At 35.9% G+C, this 18,484-nt stretch overlaps 1 protein-coding gene across 1 annotated transcript in view; it reads right to left on the reverse strand.

Moving 5' to 3' along the window:
* Nucleotides 1-656: 656 nt before the first annotated feature.
* LOC114050031 (F-box only protein 28) overlaps nt 657-18,484 on the reverse strand; it is a 61,812-nt gene continuing 43,984 nt past the window's right edge. The window contains exons 4-5 of the mRNA XM_027871558.1: nt 13,288-13,483; nt 657-6,335 (exon numbers count right to left, since the gene is read on the reverse strand). Of these exons, the coding sequence (XP_027727359.1) occupies nt 5,941-6,335; nt 13,288-13,483 (591 nt within the window). The 3' untranslated portion in view covers nt 657-5,940. The remainder of the gene's footprint in view (nt 6,336-13,287; nt 13,484-18,484) is intronic.

Raw genomic sequence — 18,484 nt, forward strand, 5'->3', positions numbered from 1 at the left:
TAAAAAAGGGTAAGCTGTTTGGTTTCCCAATGAAAAATTCATTGGATCACTCTCTATCCACCTTATACATGGAGAAATAGAATCCATTCTGAGCCTCCTGAAATTCAAGTAACAGCAGTTGCTACTCCATTTCCATACTTTCTCAGAAGTTCAAATAACTAAATAAAGCAATAGTGCTAGACATTCCTGGGCTCTATTTAGAACATCTAGTTAGGCAACTAGGAAAAGCACATCCCGAAGTATAGTTGCTGCTGGAGTATTGCTTTTTCTTTCTCTCATGGACCTTATTCCCAAGTAACCCACCATCAAGATGAAAATCCCATTAAATATATTTGGAGTTGGTTGCTCCAATTCACAAAACTGTTATTTCTTGGTTTTATGTTAAGTGTATATGTCTTGCTACTTTTAGCATTAGGGAACCTGACAGCTTTTCTGAGCCAGGAATGACTCTAGGGAATTCGAATGTATTGTCATTAAGTTTATTGCTATTCATTTTTCAAATGTTTATTATCCACTTCTTCCCTTCCCTTCCCTCCCCTTCTTCCCCTCTTCCCTCCATTTGTAGAGTCTTAGGTCACAGACTTTTAACAATAAGGTATCTAGAGGGTCAGTTTATCTCCATTTTCTTTTGTGTACAAAATAAAAATACAACTATAACTGGTAATAACACATTTATTGAAGTACCCTGATGTATGACTGGGAGGTGTTTTTCACTTTTCTAATGATTGCATTAGGTCATAAATATTTAAAATGCCAGAAACTAAACCTCTAGTTCATTTTAACATAGGTAAACAGAAATGGTACCACATGAAAATATTATACTCTAATGACCAGTAATGTCCTTTGGTATGACTTTGAATAAGGACCACATATTCTCTAAGGTCAAAGAACTTAAAAAACACACCAATACTTATAAAATATCTGACATGTTCTTTCTGATGAAGTTTAGATTTAATATTCACCATACATTAGGAACTCAGTACAAACTTTTGGGACATAGGAACTTTTAAATATTTTAGGGGGTGTAGAAGGCCAATGAGCTCAGCCCAGAATTGAGCAGGAAGAAGAGACACGGCTGGATCACATTTGGGAAATCATGCAATACTTTCAATGATCCCAAACTGGTGCTGCCAAAATCCATATTTTTAACATCACTATTTTCTATTGATGTTATATGGCTGTAGATCATGAAACAGACTTGGGAGAATCAAAATTATAAGAAAACCAAAAAGGCAGTGGAAAGATACAGAATAAGTATAAAGTAGGTTGCAGCATATTGTCAACAATGACTTGCCCATGAAAAATGATATAAAAAACATCAGTGACGACATGTACAAAGTGGGCTTAGTCATGTAGCAAGATGGAAAGACAAGAAATGGATAGCCTGAGTGCTACATTGCAGGATATTAAAAAAAAAACCTAGAAGAAAGCCTCCAGTGCATTGTATGGATGGATCTTCTGGAAAGACATTGACAAGAATTGCACAGGTTGAGAAGGCATGGAGGGGTTGCTTTCTGCATAGGTGGAGGCAATATCAACATTGATCAATCAAAAATAACCTAGCTCCAGCCTGAAGTTTTATCACCAATGTACTCATTTTTATCAACACTATTATTATGAAAAGCCTTTATTAATCAGTTAAGAACAGTCAGTTGCTGTGCAGCTTTAATAGGGTAATTTTCATTACTACCCCTTTGATTTCAAAGAAAACATTTCTTGTTTGAGGAAATTGGACCAAAATGATAAAGACAATTGGCAGGGTTGAAAAAGCTACACTTTTATCATTAGAAGCTAATTCAGATGGTTTCCAAATCCAAGGAGTTCCATAGCACGACCAGACTTCTGAGCTTCCTCCCTGTACAGAAAGTTGTTTTTCAGGGAATTTTTTATTTCTAACCTCAACTGTTATTTATAGCATTGATTTTTAAAGGTGCCTGTTAATAGGGTACGCAAGAATAGGCAGAACTGGATATAAAGATACTATGTTGTGCACTAAGTCTTAAGATTTATGTTGTTTTCACTTTCCTAACACCACAAACTTACATGCTGTTTGAAATAGGGCAATATACAAGTATTCTCAAATTACTATAACTATTGAATAAAAACTTAAAAAAGGAAGTCACCTCCAAAAAACTAATTTAATTGGCCAACATATTGTGCATTTAGTTTCTTTGGAGATTAAAGTGCAGGTTGTGAAATGGCATAAATAATGCAGTCAAACAGTATCATTGACTTAATGATCCATAACCAGACGTAATGCACATTACAAAGTCTTTTCATGTGCCATTCATCTATTTTCACTTGATAATTAAGTTGTAACATTTCTTTTAGCTTACTGGATTTAAGCATTACTTTCCTTCCTTGCCTTACCCATACTGGGAGCCAAACAGATTATTTCTTTTAGCATTTTAACATATAGGTCAAAAGCATATCTGTTTTGGAGCTACTAAGTAGTTTAAGGCCAGCTTCTGTAAAAGTTCAATACTATAAAAACAATAACATGATTATAGAAAAAGTTGCTTCCAACAGTGGCTATCAAGTGAGTTTCAGGGAATCCTACAAGGTTCCTTTAAAAAGTATGGTTAATAACATGTTCAAGTGTCTGTTCTGTCATCTAGGAACAGAGAACTCAGGCTTCAGAGCAGGAAAGGATTTTAAAGACTAGTCAAAATCCTTCACTTTACATATGAGGAAACTAAGGCTAAAAGGTGAAGTGACTTGCCCAAAGTAACATAGGTAGCCATTAGGATTTGAAACCAGGTGCTCTGACTCTAAATCCAGCCTCTCCCAACCAAAAAATAATGCAGATAGATTTCATAACATGAAATTTGTGAACTACTTTATAAGGAATTAAATAATGTTCACATAGGAAAACACAAAAAAAGAAAGGATCCTAGGGGTTGAAAATCCTAAATTCCTTGTGAGTGCCTTTTCCATATTATAGCTTAAAATCCATTTTATCATAATAAACTTACTAATGAGTATGGTTCATAAAAACAAAGCAATTTCAATGAGAAGCAAGCTCTCCTGGAAAAGGCTCCGAAAACAGCTGTGATACTGCAGTACAAACTTACTTATTCTGTTGAGTGATTTCCTAGTACAATATACTTACATCAACATTCAAGTTAATGACAATTCAGGACAATATGGTAGCTTTCTTGAAATTACTGTATATGTATCATCAACTTTTAGTGGATCAAAGTAATTAGTGTCTACCAGAAACTTAAATAAAAATCTCCCATCTTATTTTTTTTTTAGTTTCCTACAATTTTTGCAATTAAAAAAATAAGCAATGATGTCTGCAGTGCCTACCCCCCTCCTTTTTCCTTACGTGAAAGTCTGTTAACAAATGCAATTTAGAAAGTGCTAAATTTGGATGTCCAAAATCCCAATATATGAGAAAAAAAATTTTTAATTCCTTTTAAGGGAAGGACTTTTTGCTCAAAACAAGTAGCATCCAACAAAAAAATTATAAACAGCATATAAGAGCTAGTTTCCTTAGAATTAAAGTATGTCCCATTTGTTCTGAAGTTAAAGAACATTTTTTCTGTAATATGATGGAAACACTATGGAAGGGTAATTTGTAAATAGTAAACTGGTTTGATCTGGTTTTAATGTGCTTAATGTTAGAAATTGTTTTTTGTTGTTGATCATCAATTATTTTCTAATATGCTGACTGCTTATTATAAAAACCATCTGTTCATATCCACCAGAGAGAGACTCTAATAGTCAAACAACCCAGATACTAGGGACATTATGAAGAAACATAAGAAAGGAAGGTTAGAATGGAGGTGATTTAAGAAATTAAAATGAAATCAGAGTGAAACCTTAAGTGGATAGTGTACCAAAAAACCTTTCCTAGGAGTACAGACTTTTTATAATTCATTAAGACCTGTTAAAGTATTCATCTTAATAATAAACTAAGACTGTTAAATGCATAATCATCATAATAGATAAATATGTATTCTGTCTCCTGAATTCTAGAAAAGCAGTCTTTAGTAAAGGCCATAAAGTATTCCAACAGGCCTCCACCCCAGCTATGACATTATAGATAATTTGATAACAAAAAAGAAAACTATAGCTGAGATGAATTCCAACCTGGGACTTTTACCTGTATTGATAAATATGTTTTATGGGAATTGTTAGTTTATCTCTCCCCAAAACAAATTATGAGGATAGCTATTAAAGATCCTTACTTAAAACATACATTGTAAATGGGCTTTCCAAGTTAGGTACTACTGATATAAATTTAAGGACAATTATGAATGGGTAGGAAAAATTTTCCTTTTGTTGGGTTAATTACTAAGAAGTATAACCTCATCATATTGGACGGATGCAAAAAGGTGGTAACCTTGTGCTTTATTAAGCTAAGATTCTTACTCATACCTTAGACTTAACTTAGATGTCAAACTCCCACAAGGAAATAGATATTTTTCCATGCTACACCTAAATGTACTTTAATTTCACCTAAATGTACTTTAATTTCACTGAAGCCCAAGGCAACAGTTGCTTAAAAGAATTTTTAACGGTCAAATGATAGCTATATAGTACATTAAAAAATAAAACAAGGACAGTGATATCTGTATAATGTTTCAAAAATATACAACTGGGAAAAATAATCACTGTACACAACAACTTAGAGGTTGTTAAAGTGACCAATCAGAAGATTGAACAGTGCAAGACATGCTTTTCCAGTTACAAGTTTAAAACAGGAGTGCAAAAGAAATTAAAGCTTTTGTTTAAAGTTTTAGGATAAGGAAAGCTTGAATATAGTCATAGTATTAAAAAGCTTCCCCTGACTATTCTCCCCTCCCCCAATGAAAGGATGTAATGTCTTTTCATCGTACAACCATTTTCTTGAATGGACTTTGCTTCACTGATTAAAGAGTTATACAGATAAGCAGTGTCCACTACTCAGTCATCACATTTTGACCTATGGGCTGACATAGTAGTGTGATAAGACAGTACTAGTAACCAGAGATCCTACATATACAGAAAGAGCCTTGAAAGTTGGATTTCTGCCTTAGTCAGAGTACCTGAACTCTCCAGGGAATGAATAATGCAACAGGCATCAGCACTGTTCAACCCCCATGTCAAAAGAGATCAAATGAACTAGTCTATTTCCCCATTAAAGGCTCAAGCTCACCTCTGCCTGCTGTAATGAAAGATGTTAACTAGGGTACTAAGAACATAGAAGCTTCTTTCTTTATCAATGGGAAATCTAGAGGTTCAAGGTCAATGCCAGTGCAAGTGCTCTTGAGTGAGCTAAAAAGGCGGTGCATGCATCTATCCATGCAAATGTAGGACCTGGTTCCAACAGGGAATTGAAATTGTGTATATAATAGCTGGATGAGTCCCTTGCCAGTAGTCTACAAAAATATATAGTCAATACTGTAGAAGTCCTTTTCAATCACCCATTACTTCAATACCAAAAAGCATTAACTACTTTTCAGACATTCCAGACAAAGGTCACTTGTAACAAAAAGTCAACTTGTTTTTTATACAAGATAGCGTCCATTTAAAAAGTAGGTCTTTTCTTTCAAGTGAACAGGACATTTTCTGTACTTAAACTTAATTTCTAGTCTGTCAAGATAGGGTTTATTTAAGATCCTTATTTAATGTGCATATACGCAGAAACACAAATAAATTTACTTTAACACATCATCTGCACAGAAAAAAAGATCAACTCCTCAAAACATGATAGAGTGTGGGTCTAGTTATTACAAATCTATTGCAAATTAAAAACATCCTGTGCATCAGTCCACCCAGACGGAAGGGGGAAAATGTCCCAGCAATGAGTAAATGTCAAAGTCTATGTTGTGTTCTGAAGACCAAGCAGCCTAAAGGACACCGTGCTGCTAAATCCAAGTATCCGTGTGAGCATGACTGCATGGGCTGCTAAGCTTACATGCCTTTTTGGAGCTATAACTGAATTCCAAGTTATTTTCTATTTCGAAGGCGTTTAGATTTTCTAAGGGAGTCTATGGCATCCACTGCCTTTCTCCGTTTCCGAGGAGACTCCTCATTTGGCCCAGACCCTGAGGAATTTCCTACTGCGCTTTCCATGACTTCTCGAAGCTTTCGTTCCAGCTCTGCCAAACGAGCATTCTGTTCCCCTATGATTTGGGTTTGCTCTAGCAGTTTCTGGTCCTGATCTTGAAGCTGTTTCTGTTGTTCTTGCACTTTAGTGCGAAGCTCAGAAATTTCACGCCTCAGTACAGTCACACCAGCACCGTTTGTTTTCACTTGCTGCTGAAGTTTAGTGACCTCCTGTCTTGAAGGGTTTTGTTTGGAGAACAGCTGCATTGTTGTTAGGGCTGCAGAAGGTCCTGGAACTGTGGCAAAAGAGAGTTATAAGAGACACTAATTAATTATTTTTTAAAAAGTTAGTTTCCATAGAACTAATACCTGATATAACCAAAACTTTCTGAATACTCTATAATGTACTTAGCCTATATAATACAAAGAAGCTGGTTAACCTGATTTTGTAAATTAATTTTTAATTCTCAAACTCCAAACTATCATGGCAATATTTAGATTATAGAAGAACATTTAATGATACATATTTGTGAAAGTAAAAATTGTAAACATTTTCACTACTTTAGTAATTGTTAAATATTATAAAAAATACAAGTAAAACTGGGAAATAATCTGAGAAATAACTTTGATAAAAAATAAAATGATTGGCTGAAATGGACACACAGGTCTTTTAGGGATGTCTGCAGGATGCAATAAGCATTATCTCTGAAGACTACGGCCAACTTCTAAGCCAAGTGAAAGGATATGTAATGGACAAATCATACTGGACCACAACAGTCTAGGGAGGTCTGGGAAGACATTTTAGCATTACAATTGTTGTTATAATAGGTGAATACCATAACAAAAACATTATACCACTTTTATCCTACATAATCCAATTTAACATATAAATCCCATTAAACTATAAGCCTACATTTTACACAAACTTTTCATTTATGGAATCAGTGACTCTTAGAGCTAGAAGTGACCTTATAAAATACCTCACCCATTCCTCTTATGGAAGCAGAGACCCAAGAGGTGAAGTTACTTATCTAAGGACACACTGCTAGTGAGGGAGCTGGGACCAAAATGGAGTTCTCTAAGCCTAGTACTCTTTTTCTGCTTTCCTACATTGCTGTTTATATAGACCACATAGGGCTGAGAATGCTTTATGTCACCTTTCTGGATCTGGATAAGATTATGTTCAATTCAGTAAGCATTTATTAAGCATCTACTGTATGCCAAGAGCTGGGTATACAAACAGCCACTGTCTTCAAAGAGCTTTTTACTTTTTTGGGGGGGGGGCACAGTGGGTGCAACAACATAAATACAAACAATTAAACAAACATCACAGACAAAGTCTGGAAGAATGGGCACCAGTAATTCAGGGATGATAGAGTTCCTCTAGGAGGTGCCCTTGACCTGAGCTTGGAAGGAAGCTGAGGCTTTCAATGAGGTATTGATGTGGAGGGAGGGCAGACATTCCACAGATAGGGATAGCTTGTGACAAGACAGATAGAGGGGAGATGGGAAAGCAGTAGGAAGAGCAAGGAGTCCAGCTTGGCTGTAGCCTAAGAATACCTGAAAGGGAAAGATGTGTAGTACACTTGGAAAGGTAGGCTGAGGGCAGACTAGGAAGGGTTTTAAAAGGCAAACTGAGATATTTGCATTTTATCTTAATGGCAATAGGAAGCCATGGAAATTTCTTGGGCAAGAGAGTAATATGGTTAGAGCTGTGATTCAGAAATTTCACTTTAGTTATACCAATCAAACTACCATTTTGTAGAACTAGAAAAATAATGAAATTCATTTGGTGGGAAAAAAAGGTAAAAAAATCTCAAGAGAAATAGTGGGAAAGAGGGGAGGGGAGGACACTAGCACTAGATTGCAAAATATAGTACAAAGCAGTAATTATTGAAGTGATTTAGTACTGGTTAAAAAAGAGAGATCAATAAGTGAAACAGATTAGATATACAACATACTAAAGCAAACAAACATGGGAGCATAAACCCAAAGACCCCAGTTACTGGGGGAAGGGCTCACTCTGACAAAAATTTCTGAGAAAATGGGCAGAAATTAGGTACAGACCAACATCTCACACTGTAAAACAAGGTAAATTACAAAAGGATACATGACTTAGACATAAAAGGTGACATCAATCAAATTAGAGGGGCAAGGATTTTTGGATAGGGGAAGAATTCATGATTAAACAAACATTAGAGAAGATGAAATCAACAATTTTGATTACATAAAATTTAAAAGTTTTTGCACAAAAAAATCTAACAGTTAAAATTTGATGGGAAATAGGTAAAAGGGGAAAAAAATCTCTTTAGCAAGTTTCTTCATAAAGGCCTCATATCCAAGATATATAAGGAACTAATTCAAATTTGTAAGACTAAGAGACATTTTTCAATAGATAGAAGATCAAAGGATATGAAGATGCAGTTTTCAAAAGTAGAAACCAAAGTTGTCATCCACCATATAAAAATGCTACAAATCACTAATAATCAGAGAACCTTAATGCAACCCTGAGGTTCTACCTAATATCTATTAGATGGACAAAACTGACAAAAGAAGAAATTGACAGATGTTGGAGGGGCTACAGGAAAACAGGCACACTAGTACATTGTTAGTGGACCTGTAAATTGGTCCAGCTATTCTAGAAAGCAATTTGGAACTATGCCCAAAAAGTTACTAAACTGTACATACCCTTTGACCCAGCTATATCACTACTAAGCTTATACCACAGAGAGATCAAATAAAGAGGAAAAGGACCTATCTATATACTCATAGAAGGTTTTTTTCATAGAAGCCTCAAGCTGGAAACTAGGGAATTTCACCTATGGGGAATGAATAAACAAATTATGGCATATGAACATAATGGAATATTACTGTAACACAAAAAATGATTAAATGGATAGTTTCAGAGGAATCTGGGAAGATCCCTGTGAAATAAGGCAGAGTGAAGTGAACAGAACTACAGCAATTTATACAATAACATTAAAAAAAAAAAAACAAACCTCAAAAGACTTTAGAACTCTGCAATGAAACACACCTCCTACTTCTTATCAAAGTGATGACTGACTTAAAATGCATTTTTAGATATGGCCAATGTAGGTTTTTGTTTTGTTGGACTATTAATATTTTTGATGAGGGTTTCTTTTTTAAAAAAAATTCAACTAGGAGGAGTGGGAGGGAAAGGTAATAAATGTTTGTAAAAATAAATATTTAAGAAGAAAAGGAATTTAACTTTTATAGTTATGCAGAGGATGGACTAGAAAGGAATAGATTAAAGGCTGAGAGAATAATTAGGAGCCTACTGGATTGTTCCAGGTGAAAAGGAATGAGGGCTTTACCTAGGGCATTGTCTTTGTGAACTGACAGAAGGGGTGGATATGAGATATTAATGTGGAAGTTGAACGGACGAGACTAGGCAACTGACAGAATGTGAAAGGGGGGGGGAGAAAAGAGTTGAGGATGACCCCAGAATTATGAACCTGGGTGGCAAGAAGAATAGAGATACCCTCCACCAAATGGCGAAAATAGGAAAAAAATAAGAGTTTTGGGGAAAAAAGAATGAGTTCTCTTTTTTGAAATGTTAATTTGAGATACTTATGGAACAATTCAATTGTGGGTGTCCAACAGACAGTATTGTGGGAGTGGAGTTTAGGAGACAGGCAAGGCTTCTGTATGGAGATTTGGTGGTGATCTATTATCAACATAATAGCTGAACCTGTGAGGAATCATCAAGAGAATGAGGTTAATTTGGTGTCCTTTTCTAGCCAGATGCTTGAGAATGAAACCATTTGTATGTTAATACCACTTGCTAGCAAGAGCTATTATTATTATCATCTTGATTTTCCACATCAGGATTAATCATTTGTGAGGCATATTAAGGGTAGCACCAACTTTCTTTCCTTTTCCTTAATGGTATCTTTTTTTTTTTTTTTTTTGCTCGAGGCAACGGGGTGAAGTGACTTGCTCAGGGTCACACAGCTAGTAAATGTCAAGTGTCTGAGGTCACATTTGAACTCAGATCTTCCTGAATCCAGGGCCAGTGCTCTATCCACTGCACCATCTAGCTGCACCCTAATGGTATTTCTTTAAGTCTTTTCTCTGAGCCTATGGTCTACTTCCCTTCTCTTCCAAAAACTTCATCTTAACAAATTTATAAAAGCACTGAAGTAAAAATAGCAATCATAAACATTTTTCATGCTGTTAAAATCAGTCCAACATACCTTTAGGACTTTGACCTGTCATGTCAAATATTGACCAAAAATCAACACCATGATAGTTTTTCTTTAATCAGACAAATCACTACGCATTTACTATATATCTCAATCTTGGATATCTTTTTTTTTTTTTTAAAGGCAATTGGGGTTAAGTGACTTGCCCAGGGTCACACACCTATCAAGCTTGTATATCTTGAGCACTGTTGTTAAGTACTGGGATACAAAGAAAGGCAAAAACAGTCCCTTCTCTCAAGGAGCTCAAATTTTAATGGGCAAAGACAAAATGCAAACGATTATGTATGTACAAGATATATACAGGGTAAATTAGGTATAATCTCATAAGGAAGGCACTAGCTTTAAGAGGGATCAGGAAAGGCTTCTTCTAGTAAGTGTGATTTTAGCTGGGATTTGAAGAAAGCCAAGGAAACTAGGAGGCAGAGCAGAGATGAGTAAGAAGAGCATTCCAGATATGGGATACCATCCAATGAAAATGTAGAGTTGAAAGATGGAGTGTCTTGAACAAAGGCCAGTGTCACTAGATTGTAGACGATGTGGAGGAGAATAAAGTATAAGGAGACTGGAAAGGTAAAAAAAGGCTAGGTTATGACCATATGGCCAGTGGTTACATTAAAATACCATTTAGCTCTCTGCCCTGCCTCTCCCCCAATCATAATTAAATTCTAAACTATTCAAAACAATTACCAACCCATATTGTTATTATTGTTGATGCTTAATACAAAGGCAGTGTGGCTTAGTGGACTGAGAGCTGACCTTGGAGTCTGGAAGACCTGGTTTAAATCCTGGCTATTATGTATTGGTGTGTGACTCTCAGCAAGTCACTTAACCTTTCAGTGTTCTAGGCAACTCCTCTACTGGGTAGAGGGAGTTTTCTCTCCTGGGAGTTCCTTATACCAATGAAATCATAGGTCTAGTCCTTACTCAGTCTCTAGTCTAATATTCATAACTAATGTCCAAAAGGTTCCAAGTTGATTTGCTTTAGAATGGAACTGACTCATAGGGAGTCTCTAGGGAAAACACTGAAATTAAAGAATAGGGTTTTGTTGCTGAATCAGTAAAATTTTTGTTGATATATTTTATTTTTACATCAATCAAACAACAAGTATTTATTAAGTCCTTACTATGTGCCAGGCACTGCTAGTAGGCTCTAAGAATACAATAAATAATCCCAAATCTCAAGAAGTTTATATTTGAATGGAAAAGACAAGTTACATAGATAAGTATACATGGGATAAATATAAAGAGGATAAATGCAAATATCTACAAGGTAGTTAAACAGAATATACAGTAAGGCTGGAAAGATAGACCATAGCCAAAGGCTTTAAAAGATAAACAGAGGAACTGATATTTTATCCTCTAGGCAACAGGGAACCATTGAAGTTGACTGAGTAGGGAGTGATATGGTCAGATCTGCCTGAAAGTAAAATTATTGTGACAATTATGTAGAGAATGAACTAAAATGGTGAGAATCCGTTGAGGCAGGGAGTTCAATTAGGAAACCATTGCAACAGTCTACAGAGGAGGTGATAAGAGACTGAACTAAGGTGGTGGCTGGGAAAGGGTCTGAAATAAGAGATGTTGTGGATGAAAAATGGCAAGAGTTGTCAAGTGGATTGAGAAACAGGATATCAGGGGAGGGCAAGGAGTTAAAGACACCATTAAAATTACAAATCTTTAAGAAAAGAACAGGGAAATTTGGAAGAAGGAGAGGTTTGATAGGAAAGATCATGAGTTCTGTTTTGGACATAATTGAGTTTGAGATACTTATGTGACTATCCAATGTCCAACAGGTAGTTAATGATACCCAAGATTAAAGCTCAAGGGAAAAATGAGGGCTGCCTACCTAAGTCTGAATTTTATCTTAAAGGTGATAATTAAACCCCACAGGAGCAAATTTGGTCACCAAGAGTGAGAGCGTAATCAGAATAGACAAGAGAGCCCAGGTCCGAGCCTTGGGGAAACCCACAGTTGATGACAGTAAGGATAGAATATCCAGTGTTACATGACAACAAGATAAAAGATGAGGATTAGGGAAAGGATTGTCAAATTTGGCAACTGAGAAATCAATGATAATTTTGAAAAGAGCAATTTCAGTTAAGTGATAAGCTTAGAAGCTAGACTACAAAGGACTGATAAGTGAGAGAAAAGGAAGTGGAAACAATGAGCATAGACAAGATTTTCAAGGAGTGTGGGTGAGAATGGAGGAGAGATATAGGATGATAGCATAAAAGAATAATAGGATATAGTAAAGGTTTTTAAGGTGGGGAAGACTTAGGCATGTTTGATGGTCACATGGAAGGACCCAGTAGAATGGGAGATAAGTTAGAGAGAGAAGGGAGATGTTTGAGAAGGCAATCTGCTGGAAAAGACAGGAGGGGGTAGGATCAAAGGTATACATTTTGGGGTTGGCCCTGGCAAGGTGAGAGGTTATCTCATTATCAAAAACCAGTAGAAAGGAGGAGAAAATAAGGGATGATGTCAAGTGGTTTTGAGATGAAGAGAAGGAGAGATCATAAACAGCACATCACTTATTTTTTTTTTCTTTTTTTTTTAGTATCAAGAAAGTTTATTACAGAGAAAGTCCAGAGGATTTAGACGTTTCTGGCCAGAAGTGGGCTCCACCCCTCTTCAGGAGGGATGGGCCCCTGAGTGTTAAGGTACAAATACTTTTATACATTCAAATTTGGCGCGAAACCTCCCAGGCTGGATTCACATCACTTATTTTCAAGAATATCCCTTCCCACTCCCCTACATAGAATTAAAAAAAAAAAAGATATAAAAAGGCAGTTCAGCAAAATTAGCATATCAACCAAGTCTCATAGTATTTGTAGTGTTCCACATCCATAGTATCTTCCCCCCTCCTCCAAAGAAAGGAGGGAAGTTCATTTTCTCTTTTCTGGGGCCAAGCTTAGTCATTATAATTACACAGCATCCATTTTGGTTTGAAAAGGCTGCTTTTAAGTGAAATTTTACAATTAAATATTAGTGGAAAATTTGATACAATATAAATAGTATATACCTGGAGGAGAGCCTATGAGTCGCCCAGACACATCTGATCCTGGTAACTTCTTCTTTAGAATTGGGACAATCTTCTCATCAAAGTATTCCATTGCCATGGAGGAAATATCCCTTAACTCTTGGAGGACTTCATGAGCCCGTTGTGGGGCTCTGGTAGAATTTACATATCTCAGCACACGATAAATTTCATCAATTACCTAAAATAATGAATTTTCATTAGTTTTCTAAATTAAAAAAAAAAATAATTAAATTGAAAGAGAAATTTGCTCCAGAACTGCTAATGTGATTAATGGATTGGCCATTTATCACACTGTCACCTGCTAGTTTCCTTCAGGTACATTATCATAAGACTATGATAAATTTATACTTTTAAATTAATTTGTGCTGGCAGCACAAACCAGTTATAAGTATTCAAAATTAGGAAGTATATATCAAAGAATCAGAGGATCACAGATTTAAAGTTGGAAGGAACCTCAGAGTTCATGTAATCTAGTTCCCTTATTTTACAGATGAAGAAAATGTGGACCAGAGAGGTTAAGAGATAGTAAGTCACTGAGCCAAGATTATTCTTTTATAGCAGGGGTTCTGTGAAATGGTTTTTCAAAAATAATCTGAGAATTGCAATATAATTGGCTTCTTTTGTAATGATATGTATTTTATGTTATGCATTTATTATTTATTATTCTGAGAAGGGACACCAGGCTTTACTAGATTGCCAAAAGGATCTGACACAAAAGATTAAGAATCCTGTTTTGCAATATTTTACAAAGGCATTTAAAATGAATGTGAGAAAAACTGAATGTGAACAAAAATAAATTTTAGATAAAGTTCCAAGAAACTTATCAGATGCATAAGCTATTTATCCTTCCCTACTTACTCAGTGCCCAAAGCAAGTTTTATACAAACATTAAAAATGGGTATACTTCATGTATAAATACTGTCAATCATCCAGGGATCATATGGGAAGGAGTATTAGAGATCATTCAAATGTTCCTGACCTTACAATCGAATGATATTCCTACTTTTTGATTTTCAAAATGAACATTTTATATTTATGGAAGCTATGCAAATTAGCAGAGTGTAGAAGAAACTAAGCCAGGTTTAGAAGTATCAGCCAGTGTATAAGTATTAACAAAAATTAAACATAACCCACAAAATCATTAGACATATGGAGCTTACTAATTTATTGGCAGGTATTTATAGGTGTTCCATGTTTCTGTCCTTCGGGAGAGCAGCAGATGCTCAGTTTTAATGTGGAGGGAAAGGAAAAGACTTAAAGATTTAGAAGAGCAGATATCTTTTTTTTTAATAGACTCCCCACCTGAGACTGAATCTTGGACTATAGGGACCACTGAATCTTGACCCACTGTGATGGTTCTTACGTTTTTATGTTCTTACCACTCAAAGAAGCACTGACTCTTCCAGAGCAGTAACTGAGAGTAGATTTTGGAAGGAAGGTATGGCTGCTAGGAGGGGTATATGGCAAAGAATCAGGAAGTATAAAGGTAGAACAAAGGAAGAAAATTGACATCTACTTCTGTTTTTACTTCAAATCTAAAGTATATCCAAAGGCTTTAAAACAGTATCTTAAACATACAATTAAAGATGGGGAAATAGTTAACCAGAGTACTTTATCTAAATATCATAAGATACTACATATATGATACCTTAAAATACAAACTATACCACACATATAATATAATCTTTCTTTCAAAAAATATTTCAAGATCTTATAGTCTGTTCCTTAGACTTTAAGTTAAGAATTTAAAAATACTAAGTTTCTAAATCAGACTTTTCTTGGCATTAGTGGGGGGAGACTATGGTCTTTCACCTCGCATAAAAGTAGAGTATGGGGGAAAAAATAATTATTTGTGTTCACTGGCTGGATCCCACATAACCTGAAATTTAATTTATTACACTATTCTACTCTGGGTTATCATTCGTTTACTTTAGCTTTCCTCCTGTTTACAGTTTCCTTCATTCTACTGGAGAACATTTTATGAAATATTTTATAATTCAAAGTAAGATAGCAACATAGCTAATTTCATAGGTTTGAATTTAGCATGCAAAATAGGCAAAAACAATAAAATGGAAATTCAACTTTACCACTTCAGTTAGAATACAGTCAAAACAACATTTGTATGTAGGGGAAGGGCAAAATAATTAAAAACACTCCTTTCTCAGCATAAGACTACTAGTCTTAGGAAAAGGAAACAGATTTGGGTGACCTTGTCTTTCACCTAAACTTTTGAGATTTCCTCCCCATTCATGTCTCTGGCATCTTCAAAGAAGTGAGGAGCCTAAAGGCAGAGAGTAAATAATGCTGGTCTAGTGCATTAAAAACTTACATAGCCTATCTTTCTTTCCTGAATTCACTAAGCCCGCAAATCTTATCCCTGCAGGTCATCTCTTGGGGTAGAGCCCTCTGGTGGCCACATAGGGTATAGACTGTCTGAAGTTCTGCATCTCCCTCATTCTTTTTCCACCTAATGGTTATGTCAGGGCAACAGGGGCACAAACAGTTTATTGTCACCTCATGTAGATTTATCTCTATGTGAGCAGGGGCCCCACCCAGAACCCCACAATTCTATACTGGACAGCCTAGAAAACTCGTATCAATTCTATACTTGTAATCAGCTGGACAAAAATAAATCAGACAGAGGTATTACAACAAGGGGGCAGCTAGGTAGCACTGGATAGAGTGCAGGTGCTGGAGTCAGCAGGACCTGAGTTCGAATCCTGTCTCAAACGCTTATTAGCTGTGTCACCCTGGGCAAGTCACTTAACTTTGTCTGCCTTAGTTCCTCATCTTTAAAATGAACTGGAAAAAGGAATAGCAAACCACTCCAGTATCTTTGCCAAGAAAACCCCAAATGGGGTCACAAAGAATCAGACATGACTAATCAGTTTCACAACAACAAAATTATAACAAACTAAAAATAGAAAGATGAGAATGGTAAATTCCTCAGAAAGCTTACTATAACCTTAAAGTACAAGAGATTCCCATATATTCTTCTGGGAGTTGTGATTTCAAAATACTAATTTTATCTGAAGACCTCAAGATAAAAGTTTTTTAGAGTGAGTTTCCTTTTATGCCAGTCTAATTTCTGACTTGGGTGCTGTCTCCTCAGTTCCTGCTATCTTTTCCCTGGTCATTGCTCTGGCCACTCTTGCATTTTGTATCAGAAGTGTCTTTGCATCCCATTTAGCTGTTCTTGGGTGGGCCTGATTCAGGACAGTCTCTGGGTGGGTAGTTCATGTTTGATACTGGAATAAAATTCAGTAGTCAACAAAAGTAGATTTACTTAGCCATAGCAGGAGAACGGTATTACACAAGGCTATGCATTGTGGACACCTTGAGTTGAGATTCAGCTGAACGAAGCTCTCCTGCCCAAGCTGCCCATCCTGGTCAGTTGGCCAGCCAACTAGTGTGAAACTAGTATTCAGTTAGGTCTTTGGTAGGACTATAAATTAATATTTTTCAAGATCAATAAGATTATAAAACTAATTGTAGATCTATTGATCCTAAGGGTATAATTAAAAAATCAGAAAAGATTTACTGTGTTCCAAAGTAGTCATAACTGCTTTATTTGTGATAGAGGAAAAACAGAAAACAATCAGTATGTCAAATGAGAAGTGGACAAATTAATTGTCATATATCAATGTAAAGGAATATTATTAGGCAATTTAAAAATGACAAATTTGGGGGGCAGCTAGTTGGCGCCGTGGATAGAGCACTAGCTCTGAAGTCAGGAGGACCTGGGTTCAAATATGGCCTCAGGCAAATAACACTCACTAGCTGTGTGACTCTGGGCAAGTCACTTAACCCTAATTGCCTCACCCCCCCCCCCCCAAAATGACAGATTCAAAGTACATAAAGAAATGAAAAAGCACAAAAAGAGCAGAACTGGAAATAGCAACATATTCAGTGACTACAATCATTTAAAGTGCCAGGAGCTCCTCTGGGGCTGTTTTATACTCAGGAGACCAGGAAGTAATGTAAATAACCTAAGCCTTCAGTTTCCGGAGTCAATCAAGTATTGATTGGATGGTTTCAATCTCTCTTTTATTTTTTTTTTGCTTTTTGGTGGGCAATCGGGGTTAAGTGACTTGCCCAAGGTCACCCAGCTAGTAAGTGTCAAGTGTCTGAGGCCATATTTGAACCCAGGTCCTCCTGACTTCAGAGCTGGTGCTCTATCCACGGCGCCACCTCACTGCCCCAGTTTCAATATCTCTTAAGGGAAAAGCTAACCCTGAAGGGGTGGGAGAGAAAGATTAGAATGTCTCCTTGTTGACACCTAGTTAAGGAAAGACGGACACTTCTAAACCAGTTAACACCTAGAGGACATGTTAAGAGCACTGACTATTTAAATAATATTTTGAAATATATCACAGCACAACAATGAAACAAAAACAAATCCTCTTATAATAATATAATCAGAACTATTTAGTAATAAACATATCTAGCACTTTGAAAACATCTTGATGTCCTATTCTGGTTTGTCCTTTTTTAACTGTATGCCTATAACATTTCTTCCCTTTAAATGATTGTAGTCACTGAGTATGTTGCTATTTCCAGTTCTGCTCTTTTTGTGCTTTTTCATTCCTTTATGTACTTTGAATCTGTCATTTTTTTTGGGGGGGGGGGTGAGGCAATTAGGGTTAAGTGACTTGCCCAGAGTCACACAGCTAGTGAGTGTTATTTGCCTGAGGCCATATTTGAACCCAGGTCCTCCTGACTTCAGAGCTAGTGCTCTATCCACGGCGCCAACTAGCTGCCCCCCAAATTTGTCATTTTTAAATTGCCTAATAATATTCCTTTACATTGATATATGACAATTAATTTGTCCACTTCTCATTTGACATGCTGATTGTTTTCTATTTTTCCTCTATCACAAATAAAGCAGTTATGACTACTTTGGAACACAGTAAATCTTTTCTGATTTTTAATTATACCCTTAGGATCAATGGATCTACAATTAGTTTTATAATCTTATTGATCTTGAAAAATATTAATTTATAGTCCTACCAAAGACCTAACTGAATACTAGTTTCACACAGCTTTGCCAACACAGTTTCATTACTTTAAGTTATTTAAAATTAAATTAAAATTTTTCCCTCTTCGATATGTATGAAGTGGTATCTTAAAATTGTTATAACATACATCTGTATTATCATTAGAGAAGTGAACACAGTAA

Source organism: Vombatus ursinus, unplaced genomic scaffold (genome assembly GCF_900497805.2).
Source record: "Vombatus ursinus unplaced genomic scaffold, bare-nosed wombat genome assembly UNPS02014798.1, whole genome shotgun sequence".
NCBI lineage: Eukaryota > Metazoa > Chordata > Mammalia > Diprotodontia > Vombatidae > Vombatus > Vombatus ursinus.